At 51.9% G+C, this 12,032-nt stretch overlaps 1 protein-coding gene across 2 annotated transcripts in view; it reads left to right on the forward strand.

The window, feature by feature from the left end:
* Nucleotides 1-233: 233 nt before the first annotated feature.
* The window catches only part of Pdgfra (platelet derived growth factor receptor alpha), a 47,078-nt gene continuing 35,279 nt past the window's right edge, over nt 234-12,032 (forward strand). Inside the window, exons 1-3 of one of the 2 annotated variants that reach the window (XM_057772819.1) lie at nt 234-436; nt 10,271-10,331; nt 11,599-11,916. In XM_057772819.1, the coding sequence (XP_057628802.1) occupies nt 10,283-10,331; nt 11,599-11,916 (367 nt within the window). In that variant the 5' untranslated portion in view covers nt 234-436; nt 10,271-10,282. Of the gene's footprint in view, nt 437-1,516; nt 1,602-10,270; nt 10,332-11,598; nt 11,917-12,032 lie in introns of those variants that run through there. The other variant, XM_057772820.1, reaches the window with a different exon arrangement.

The following is a 12,032-nucleotide window of genomic DNA, read 5'->3' on the forward strand; positions in this document are numbered from 1 at the left end:
GGCAGAACGTCAACACCTCCCCCTTCAGCCACCCCCACCCCATCTGGTTTGCTTCTCCCCGCCCCCCCCCAGTTGTTGTTGAAGTCTGGGGGTTGGGACTGGACCCCCTGATTGCATAAGAGCAAGAAGCAAAGGAGAGATCTGAAGTTGGAGAGATTCAGAGAGCAAGGAGTCGGAGGGAAACTTTTATTTTGAAGAGGCCAAGGGGGGGGGGACTTCATTTCCTGACAGCTATTTACTTTGAGCAAATGATTAGTTTTAGGAGGATGGACTATAACATTGAATCAATTACAAAATGCGGGTTTTGAGCCCATTACTGTTGGGGCTTGAGGGAGAGAAACAAACAGGCGAGCTGCAGGAGCGCATTGGAAGCTTGGGGCTTATTTTTTTACTCCGTATATAGGATTTTCCTTGCGAATTGACATAGAAGGAGAAGGTAAGGGAGAGGGAAAAGTGACTTTTGTTTCTAAAGGAAGTCCCTGATCATATCTTGGGGCTGGAGGTAGCGAAATAATTCCAAAATTTGGGCAACAGAGGAAAAAATAGCTGAATTCCAGTAGTGTGTCCAGAAAGTAATTTATTCTGAATAAACTTCACTGGGGTTAGGGTAACCAGAGAGTTAGTCCAAGGACTAAAAAGTTTTTTTCCAGGTCTATTTTTTTTAAAGCAATGTTTTCTAACAATCCTATAGCTCCCCCCCAAATTGTTAGTCTTACATTTTTGAGGTTTTTCCTTCAGGGTGGGGGTGGCATCCGTGCATATTGGGACGAAAACCAAGTAACATTGGGGGTGGAAGCAGCAGTGTTTGGCCTCTTGGCAGTGGGTCCTGGGAGAGGACAGGTTTTTAATGACTATTTTCATTCGTCGCCCGCGGTTTGGCGGGACTGCGCTGTAGCGGTTGGTGTGGCTCGGAGCCTGGGGTGGGGGCCGCCAGGAGAGGTGTGGGAAAGAGGGGCGCCGATTGGGGCGCGGGAAAGGACTAGGAGAAAGGGAGGTGTGAAGGGTTCGGCTGGAGGAGGAGGAGGACGGACCTCGGATGCTGGCCGGGTACACACGGTGCCAGCCGATCCCTCGGAATTACTGGACGGCACTACTGCTGGAGAGAGCTGCGGCCAGACTTGCGCGCAGGGTGGCAGCAAGCGGGACCAGCAGAAAGGCTTGCGGGTGAAGGTTGACGACTCCCAGGGCCCCGGAGCGTTCGGGCCGAGTCACTTGGGTGCTGGAAGCCGCGGGCGGGATCTGCAGTGCGCTCGGACCGCGCGCCTCTCACCCCGGCGACGCTGGCGGCGGCGCTGACGAACGATCTGGAATAATGACAAACACATTTGGCCCCGAGTGAAGAAGTCGTTTTGGCCTCGCATTCCAGCAACTGGGATTTGAGGAATTTCGAACTGCACTCCGAGGGGCCCTCATTGTGCTCTGTAGTCCCCACCCCCATTCTGCTTGCCCGCGTCTACGGTGGAGTCTTTCCTGCAGGGGTAGGGGGCCGGGCTGTTGCTTAGTCCTGACCACAGGCAGTCCAGAGGCGAGATCTTCGGCTAGGGGCTGTTTTTCTGGGGAAGAAGTTAGGGACAACTCTGAAAGGACAGTCGTGAGTTCAGGTAAGCAGAAAGGCGAGAAGCTAACCACCTTCACTTCCTACCCACGGGTACTGGAACCTGGGTGCTTCTGTGCCCTGCCCGGGTGACGCTTGCACCGCACTGGCCGCCTGAGTGCAACCCCTCCGGTGTCCCCTTTCCTTGCTTCAGAACGCTCACTATCCTGGAAGGTTTAGGAGCGGTCTCGGAGTAGCCCTCCGTCCTTCACCGTTCATCCCCGTGGAAATCGGTTTACACACGTGAGATTAACTCTCCCCAAACTCTGGCACTGCGGGGGAAGCAGGCAATGTCCGCTTGGCTTGGAAACCTCCTCAGTGGGATCGGAGTTTCTTTCTGTTTGGAAAGGGTGTGGGCCAGTCTCCAGAGCAAGGCAGTATGACTCGGCCCCGTCTGCAGCAGGACCAAGCCAGAGCCTTGCGGCCAGGTGTGCAGGAGTTGCCAGTGATTTGGCGACTGGTCTTGGCCAGAACGAAAGTGCTGGCCTCATGGTCTACAAAGGATCGGTTTTACCTCAGTGTTCAGGACCCGCACTAAGAGCTCCCAGTCCTGCTAAGACCTCAGGATGTAAGGAAAGTGCCTGGAAGAGATTGTCACTAGGTCCATCCCCGAGGATGTGTGTAGGAAACCTAAACTGGGGAGGGGGCGTGAGTGGCCCTTATTATGTCTGGGTTGCTCAGCGTCGGACAGAGCTATCCAGAAAAGCCCTAGGCTGGGCGGTGTGGGAAACGGTTTTTTGGCTTCGTGGCGGAATTGCTCAATGTTTTGGACTGACTTGCTTCTCCTGGATGGCTTCGGATCTGACTAGGCAGCCTTTTGGAGCCGGAGGAGGCCGCTAGTGTAAACCCGCACTATGGTCCTCGGCTGCACACCACCAGATGTAACACCCAAACTTGCAAAAAGAGGCGCGAGGGCGGGCGGGCGGGGGGGGGGGGGCGCTCCTCAGAGTGCGTTCTTCTGCAGTCGCCCTGGCGGTGGCTTTTACATAACCTCCCTTGTGGTCTGGTTTCCCCGAACCCGGGCTTCCCTTCTCCTCCTCCCTTTCAGCCTCTTCCTTTCCACACTCCTCTTGATCAGGACTTCTTCGACTCCTCAACAGGAGTGTCTGTGTGTGTGTGTGTGTGTGTGTGCGCGCGCGCGCGCGTTCGCGTGTGTGTGTGTGCGTGTGCCACCCCAGTTTGTCGCCGTGGTCGGTTCCTGCTTCAGAACTCTTGCTAAGGTCCTGTTTTTCGATTGACTCCAGTACAGCTGGACTTACTTAGCTCGCCAGAGAGAGGGTAGCAAACACAGCCCAACTCCACCCCTAGTTCTAGTCACTGTTCCCTACTTTTGCTCTAGTCTGGAGACCCGCAGGGATTCAGAGCTCGGTTTCCCAGTTCTGAGCTCAGGGGCTTCAACTTTATTCCCCAGACTCCAGAGAGAGAGAGAGAGAGAGAGAGAGAGAGAGAGAGAGAGAGAGAGAGAGAGAGAGAGAGATGCAGGGGGAGGGGCTTCGGGCTGAGCTTCCAGCTGCAAACGCGTCAGGCGCCGAGGCAGGCGGGATTTCTGCCTCCTGCGGAGGGGACCTAGGCTGCTTGCGACCTGGGGACGTGGTGACCAGCTTTCTGCCTGCCGACCTCGAAGGGTGGGGCCCCTCTGGACTTACGTGAGTTGTGATCAGGTTAAAGGTAGCTGACGGGAAAGTGGCAATTCTAGACGAAGGGCTGAAAAGTTGGATAGGTGACTCAAAGGTGAGGCTTAGCGACAGTCGGGCGGCGAATGTTTGGTTGGCCGGAGGCGTCGGCCTTGGGAAGAGAGGTGGAGAGGCTCTTGTTGAGGTAGTACTCCGCGCGGGGTGAGTGCAGGGTCGGGGCAAGCAGCTTTTCGGGACTGCATTCTGATCCCTGGCCCGACCCGTGCCTGTTAGTTTGCTGTAGTGGTTCAGTGGCTTTTTCTTTTGTTTTAAACTGAGGAGCGAACTACTAATACGAGTTGGGAAATTAGATGGTAGGAGAAAGTCCCGGTCTTGCGGAGTCCCGTCCCAGGCCTTCTAATTCAATTCCCTCCCTCCCGGGAGGAAGAGAAACTAGAGACACGAAGGGGAGCTGGGGTGCCCAGGGACAGGGCAACAAAGGGGCAAGGTGGGCACTCAAGACCAAATTCAACAGGGGTTGGTCCAGCCTTCGGCGCAGGCGGCTGCGGGCGACGTTGACTCTGGCCTATAGGAGGCGCTGCAGCTCGCCTGTAACCCTAAACCTGGGGCTCCTCTCCCTCCTCCCTGCCCAGCGTCCTCCCAGGTCGCAGTTGAAAACAATGCAAACGCTGAGTATAGAGGCTGGGGCGCGGCGGCCTCCGGAGGCCTAAGCTCGGCGAACCAGGGGTTTTGGATCTCGGGACAGATCTGTGTCTCCTCCCGTCTGGTGGTGATCTTGTTGGCGGAGAGCTTGAGTGAGGCAAAGGGAGCCAGGGTGTTCGGTGTGCGTTCGTTCGTGCGTCTGTGTGTGTGTTGAGTGTGTGTGTGTGTGTGCGTGTGCGCGCGCGTGTGTGTCGATCTGGAGCCTGCCAGCGCGGAACCACCCGGAGAAGTAGGCGCGCTGAGCGCTGCGCTGTTGGGGACCGCGATCCTGAGCCGTGGGCGGCGGCGGAGACAGCGGGTAAGATCAGCAGGGCTGCCGCGCCCTCTAGTGGCTCCCGCAGAGCGACCCCTGTCCCACTAGCCTTGGGCGGTCGGAGTCGCGAGCCCCGGAGCTTGGAACCGGGAGCCCAGTGCACCAGAGTTTGGGGTTACCTGGGTCGCTCTTGAGTCTCCCTGCAGGAGCTGCGTGGGCACAGAGGCATTGGGGGGGGGGCGAAGATGGGCTAAGGGTCCGGGTTTGAGCTGCGGAGTTGGGGCGTCATAATTTAGCAGAAGTGGCGGGGAGTTGGGGGGGGGGGGGCGGAAAGACACGATTCCCAACCCAGCACTATCTTGGAGGGCAGACGTTGCTTGTGCGTCCAGGCCTGTTGATGTTTGTTTTACGACCCTGCGTTACTGAGGAAGGGAACAGTTGTTTCTAAGCAGCCAGGCTTCAGGGACCCCGCGGGGGTGGGTTTCTGAGCAGTGACAATGGAACGCTAAGGAAAGGCGTCTCTTGGCACAGTCCAGGTGCCCTTCATGCCTGGAGGGGTGGGAAGGCAAAGAGCGTTGTTTTCCCTAAACCCAAGTGGCCAGTTCTGCTAAGTCTTTGCGGCCTGGTCACTCGCTCTCTCTTCCCGATTCCCACCGCACGGCTGCCTCTTGGTCCCTCTCTGGGCAATGGTGATGATAATAATGCTGATGGTGATGCTGACCATTATGCTTGTCCCTTGCCGAATTCTCTTGGGGTCCCCAAGGGAATTTAATTTTAGGCGACAGTTTTGTTATTTCTGCTTTCATGCTTCGGAGTTTAACTGCAAGTCATCACGAAACCTAAAAGTGCGACCTAAGAGATTGTAAAAGTTGGGACATTTTTGGTCCGAATTGGTTTCAATGGCGCCTGCACCTCAGTGAATGTCAGGATGCTTGTTCTTGAACCAACACTGCCATCTGCTGTCCACTCTGAAGAACTGCATATACCTCTAATTTGGCTTGGCAAACTCCAAATTGGCAAATTCTCTCTCTCTTTCTCTCTCCCTCCCTCTCTCTCTCTCTCTCTCTCTCTCTCTCTCTCTCTCTCTCTCTCTCTCTCTCTCTCTCTCTCTCTCTCTCTCTCTCTCTCTCTCTCTCTCTCCCTCCCTCCCTCCCTCCCTCCCTCCCTCCCTCCCTCCCTCCCTCCCTCCCTCCCTCTCTCTTCTTCCATTTCCATCTTCCTCTCCCTCCTTCTTCCTCCCTCTGTTTCCATCTCTCTCTCTTTTAAATTTTATTTTCAGTGTTCGGATATATATACATATGAACCATGTTCATGCTTGGTGCTTTATGAGGCCAGAAAAAGTTGTCCTGGGGTCTGATCGGCCAAGTGAGTGCTGGGAATTGAACCCAGAGATCAGCCAGTGACTTTACCCAGTATCCCCTTTCTCTTGAGGAGCGCAAAGATAATTTTACTAATTTGTCTCTCCTATGAATCCACAGCAAACACTGGAAGAACAGATATTCTTTTCCAGGCATTTGTGTAGTTTCCAACTTAACCTGTGTGCGGGGGGGAGGGGCAGGTCTGCAGACAACATTCAGTCCCGTCAAATGCTAGGTGAGCACTGTACCACTGGGCAGCTCCAAGGCTTCATTGTTAATCTTTGTTGGTTTGGTTTTTCAGACAGGGTTTCTCTTTGTAGCTTTGGCTGCCCTGGAACTGCTCTGTAGATCAGGTTGGTCTACAGAGATCCATCCGCCTCTGCCTCTCAAGCGCTGGGATTAAAGGCTTGGGCCACCATGTCCAGCTCTAATTGATAATCTTTTACACTTATATATTGAACAGTATTTATGGAACAGATCTGTAGAGAGGTAGCAGGGTTTTTACCTTCCGCAAACCTAGTATGTGGGCTTGGTGATTTAAAGTCAGTGACCAAACTCTTTTATTCACTTAGCAATAATTTGAAGGAAGTGGTTCTTTATTCTCTCATAGTTACACAGCTAGTGCTGAAAAACCAGAAAGGTTTTGAACTCAGGCTGTCCCTTAAAATGCTTGCAGATAAAAGAGTCCCAACCCCTTCCCCTCTCGGAATATCTAACAAATATCTAACAGTGCACTCTGGCAGACCAAATACACCCTAGGCCTGGGCGGGGCGCAGGTCCTGGGAGCTATACTTCGGGCTAGAAAACCCAGAAGTTGCCACCAGTGAAGACCCATACTTAAGCTGCCTGAGCTGAAGTTCTGAGACTGAGTAAAGAGAGAGGGGAAAAAACAAAACAACGAGATGTGTTATTTTCGTAGTTAGAATTAACTTAGAGCTGAAATGAGCCACGCCTCAGAAACCCGAGTCTTGAAGATCCCCGGCGGCTTTGGGGCTGAGAGTCCCCAGTGGTCTTTAATTGGGACAGGGTGGGGTGGGTTTCAGTGTCCAGTGGCTGTGCGGTGGAATCCAAGCCTCGTACCCTTGGTGTCAGGGCAAGCGGCAGCAGCACTTCTGGAATAAAGGCTCTTGAATTACTTGCAGCATGTTTACTTTGCAGCTTCTCCTGTGGTCTCCGGTAAGAGAAGCACCTTCAGTAATTTTCACTGTTGTTTGCAGTGGGATGACTGAGTGTAGTGGTGCCAGCCTGAAGCAGGAGGGTCATGAGTTCAAGGTCAACCTGGCTTTGTGTGCGCTGGAGAACTAGAAAGGAAGAGAGGGAAAAGGCGTGGGCTGAGACAGTGGTTGCAATCAGGTTTGCTTCTGTATTTTAGGACTGTATGCATTAATTAGTTAATGTTGCAGAATTGTCAAAGTGATACCAGCAAGAGGTTCACATCCCCTTCCCCACTGGGCAGAAGATACCATTGTGGGGCCTCCAGTAAGGAGGAGTTAGAAGTTATGGCTGGCATCATCTGATACATCTTAAGAGTCTGCGGAGAGTCAAAGTGCACATCCTAGCATTTGAAATGAAACGATATACGTTGGTCCTCTTAGGACACAGGGAGGCAAACAGGCAAGCCAGGGAAGGATGGTTTTAGCTTAGAGCTAAGACCAAAGTTCAGAGGGTTGATGGAGTGACAGCTGGGATCAGAGGCGAGATGTGATACGTCACGTCTTCTGAGAAGGAATGAGACTAACAGGCTGGAGGTGAATCACGGCACCTCCCCGGGAGGTTATGGTTGCAATCTCATACTCTGGCTTGTTTCTCCAACTGTGACACGCTGTCGAGCTCTGAATATGGAGGCTGGAGACCGAAGTCCAATGTGGAATGGCGTGGGAGAAAGAAGCGATATTTATCTGTTTATTTATTTGTGATAAAGTCTCTTATAGCCAAAGCTAGCCTTGAACTCTGGATCCTCATTCTCTTTATCACTCTGACCCACTAATACATTATTTATTTTAAAAATACATTTCTATATTTATTATTTCTGTGTGGGCCACATTCCACATGTGGAGGCCAGAGGACATGTGGGTCTCTCCCTTTCCACGTCTTGGGTCTCGTCTAACTCAGACCAACAGGCTTGATAGTTGAACATATCACCTGTCCCATTAATGATTTTCTTTTTTAAAGAAATCTGTTATTCCAGCCGGGCAATGGTGTCTCATGTCTTTAATCCCATCACTAGAGAGGCAGAGGCAGGTGGATCTCTGAGTTTGAGGCCAGTCTGGTCTATAGAGTGAGTTTCAGCAAAGCCAGAGCTACACAGAGAAACCCTGTCTCAAAAACAAAACAAACCAGGCAGTGGTGGTACTCATCTTTAATCCCAGCACTCAGGAGGCAGGTGGATCTCTGAGTTTGAGGCCAGCCTGATCTACACAGCAAATTCCAAAACAGGCTCCAAAGCTACAGAGAAACCCTGTCTCGAAAAACCAAACCAAAGCCGGGCGGTGGTGGTGCACGCCTTTAATCCCAGCACTCGGGAGGCAGAGGCAGGCGGATCTCTGTGAGTTCGAGACCAGCCTGGTCTACAGAGCTAGTTCCAGGACAGGCTCCAAAACCACAGAGAAACCCTGTCTCGAAAAACCAAAAAAAAAAAAAAAAAAAAAAAGAAAAACCAAACCAAACAAAAAACAAAACCCAAAGCCCCACCCCACCCCCCAAATCTGTTATTCTTTCCTGCAGAAGTGTTAACCCCCACTGCACTGACCCACAGTGCTATGGGCCTCAGATTCTGCAATCGCAGTTACTTCTATCTGTACGTCTGACCTGTGGATGTTCCAGACTGGGGGCTGTGAGGGAATGGCACTTGCAGGGTGGGGAGAGACCAGCAAAGCCAAGATTTCCTGAGCTCTAAAGTATGGGTAGCAAGCACGGGGAGTCTCTCTCTCTCCCATGTGGGGCAGCCGTGCTAGTTATTCATGGCGAGATCGTCTGGGTTGCAGAAGAGTAACGGCTCGCAGCTTCATAAATACCCCGGCTTTCCTAGCCAGGGAATGGCTGTTATCAGAGACGTAAGTTTGAAATCTCCTGCAATCACATGTGAATGTCCACTATTTGCGTCGTTATCACCCTCTCCGAGGCCCTGTTTTCATTGCCCTCTTTGTAGCCAGCAAATCATCCACCCTGGCAGCGAGCGCACCCCGTATCTGGACACACAGGAGGAAATTTGCTGGAGCCTGGCTGGGGCAGAATGTTCTCAGAGCTTGCTCTTTCAGTGGGCTGAGTCCTTCTCTTGAGCTTAGTGGGGCTGGAAGGATCCATGGCTTGTAAACCTCCCGGGAGAAGTGCAGGATGTCATGCAAATGTGATAGAGCCCTAGCCGGCAAGCTGGCTGGGAGCCGCTTTGAAGCTGGCGAGTGTATTATCGGCAGGAGGTTGATATTGGTGTGTACAAACACACGGGCCCTTACTGCTAATTGTGGTAAATCAGGCAACCAGCCCTGGCTCTGGGGCTCCCCCGTGGCTGTCACCACAGCAGTTTGGAAACCCTACATCCTCCAGCACCTGCCAAGATCCTCAGAGACCATTAGGCCCGATGGCATCTTTCAAAAGTGCATTTGGTTCCCAACCCTGCAATTAGGTTTTCTAATAGTGGCGGGTAGAGGAGAGGGGTCAGGGGCAGGTTGTATTGGGAAAGAATGGGCACCCAAAGGCTGACCTTTCCAGATCCCTGGGAAGTGCTGGCCCATTCGTCAACCAAAATTGGTGAGCTCCAGATTCAGCCAGAGTGCTTGTCTCAAAAAAAATAAAAACAGCGTAGTGTGATTGAGGAATATATCTGACATCAGCCTCCGGCTTCCACACACACCTGCACACACATGCACATGCATAGATATGTATGTGTACAGATGAATATGCATATACACGCATATACTCATACATTTACTCATCTGCCCCTGGCTGTGTGGTTTTGGATCACTTGCTAAACTTTTGTGCCTCGTAGCAAGAAACTTTGAGGGGCAGACGGAAGTCTCCCTCTGTCGAGGACCCTGTGGAGAAATTTCTAGGAAGGAGGTTTACTATTCCCCAGAACTCGGTCTGCACAGACACTGTGTTCTTACCGCGACAGAGAGTGATGCTCTTCATGTCTCCCCCAGTGATGGAATTAAAGGTGTTCCTCAAACGTGCCAGGCCTCTCCTCTCTCTTCAGCGGTCATTCGTTTGTGTGCCTTTCCAAGCTTCTAAAAGTCTGGCCGTGTGTCCAGGTTCCACAAGAACACAGATTCTTGCACGCCCAGATTCTTGCACACCTTTGTGTCATGGAGGCCACGTCGAAGCTACGTGGGTTAGTCTGCCTTGAAACCACATTTTATTGTCCAATTATTTGCTCCAGTCCGGGAACTTTTCTGATTGTTGGAAGAATCAAACCCCCGATGAACCATGGCGTGAAGCAAGCAGCAGCCTGTGGGTGGAAGAAATTCCCCCTCTTAGATGCCAGGAAAGCCCATAGCATTTATCCCCCCCCCCATTTGAGACAGTGTCTCCAGACCCTGGCACAACTTTGAGACTCTGCCAGGCTCTTTGGTACTTTACTCTGAGTTGTCCTCCTGTATTAGCTGTTAACCTTAAGCTAGGACATGCTGCTGCTGAAATGGTACCTTTAAGGTTTCCCATTGCGGGAGAACCTGGCTTAACGGTGGCTTTCCATTTGACTAATGCTGTTTGTGTGGGCTTTTGTCTTTTGCAGTTCTCAGGAGCAATGGGGACCTCCCACCAGGCCTTCCTGGTCCTCAGCTGTCTCCTCACAGGTACGTAGCCTCACAAACATCCTGGTCCTCTTAACTCACGGTCCCAGGGAACTTAATGCTGATTTTCTGAGCTCCATGGACCTTTTCATCCACACATAGGCCCAAAGAGGGTGAGAAGAAAGAAACAGTCCTCTGGGGTGACCAGGAACCTTTGGTGCCTTTTGCTGAGTGGCACTAATTCCATTTCGAAACAAGTGTTTCCTGTCAGGGGTCTGAGGGTTATGAATATTTTTGGCATTGAAATGTTTTCTGTATTTGCCCACCGCTCTCTTCCTCTCCCTGGGATGGGCTTGCAGTAAAGAAGTATCTGATCAATGCGAGCATGCTCAAATAGAATAAAGACTAGGGCAATCTTTCACCAGGTGTGGTGACTTGCGCCTGTAATCCCAGCGACTTGTAGGCCATAGGAGGAAGATCATAAAATTCAAGGCCAGCCAGGGCTACACAGTGAGACCCTTCCTTTAAAAAAAAAAGAAGTCAAAAGAGAGCGAGGGAGACACTCAGTGGTAGAGTACTCGCCTGCACTGCTAGATCGTCCACATGTTTATGGGTGGCCATATTACCCTACGGTTAGGTGCCGAGGGAAACTGGAGACCATTAGTTAATAATTAAGCCACCATGGGTCTCCTTTCACTCTGTAGCCGAGGGACGCTAGACTGAAACTCGAAGCTTGGAGATGAATTTCATTGCCCTCCCCCCTCCACCCCTGGGTTTTATTTCTTATTTGTGGATTTAAACTCATGCCTTCCTGCCTCGGCTTTTGGAAATCATTATGAGGAGATGGCATGCCAGAAGACGGTAGTTCTTCCTCTGTGCGCTGTCTGCTCTATCTCTCTGCCCCTCTTCTCACATCTCCTGCCCTCTTTTGTCTTTTTTTTTTTTTTTTTTAAACCGAGGAAACCTTCTGCGGGGCATATGCACAATAAAGAAGCCATATGCGCTTGAGCTCCGCCCACACTGGGATATTTTACGGTCACACATAAAAGTGTGAAATATGGAATTGGAATCAGACATCCTTTATTCATTTGAGTGTTTGGAGGGGTGAATCTGGGGGGTTGGGTGGGGCTGTTGAGGCCGTTGGGACACTTGCTGCTCTCAGCAGATGCGGTGGCTGTCATAATGGGGGGCCTTTCATGGGCATCCAGAAAGACTGGGTTTCACGTAGAAATGGTCGTTGTTCATGCTACCGCCACTGTGGCCGCTCTCAGTGCTCTGGCGAAGCCATCCTTTCTGGCCCACCCTATTCAAAGGCTGTTTCTTTTTACAGGGCCGAGCCTCATCTTCTGCCAGCTCTTGTTACCCTCCATCCTCCCAAACGAGAATGAGAAGGTTGTGCAGCTGAATTCCTCCTTTTCTCTGAGATGCTTCGGGGAGAGTGAAGTGAGCTGGCAGCACCCCATGTCTGAAGAAGAGGACCCCAATGTGGAAATCAGAAACGAGGAGAATAACAGCGGCCTCTTTGTGACGGTTCTGGAAGTGGTCAACGCCTCGGCGGCCCACACCGGATGGTACACTTGCTACTACAACCACACTCAGACGGAGGAGAGCGAGATCGAAGGCAGGCACATCTACATCTATGTGCCAGGTGAGGTGCAGGGCTCCCCTGCCCTGTCTCGCAGTCACTGTGCCATGGGTCATACAACATGTACATTTCATAAGTGTTCAGTGCAGGGTATTGCAGAGCAATTCAGATTTTCCTTC

The sequence above is a fragment of the Chionomys nivalis genome, chromosome 6 (assembly GCF_950005125.1).
Source record: "Chionomys nivalis chromosome 6, mChiNiv1.1, whole genome shotgun sequence".
NCBI lineage: Eukaryota > Metazoa > Chordata > Mammalia > Rodentia > Cricetidae > Chionomys > Chionomys nivalis.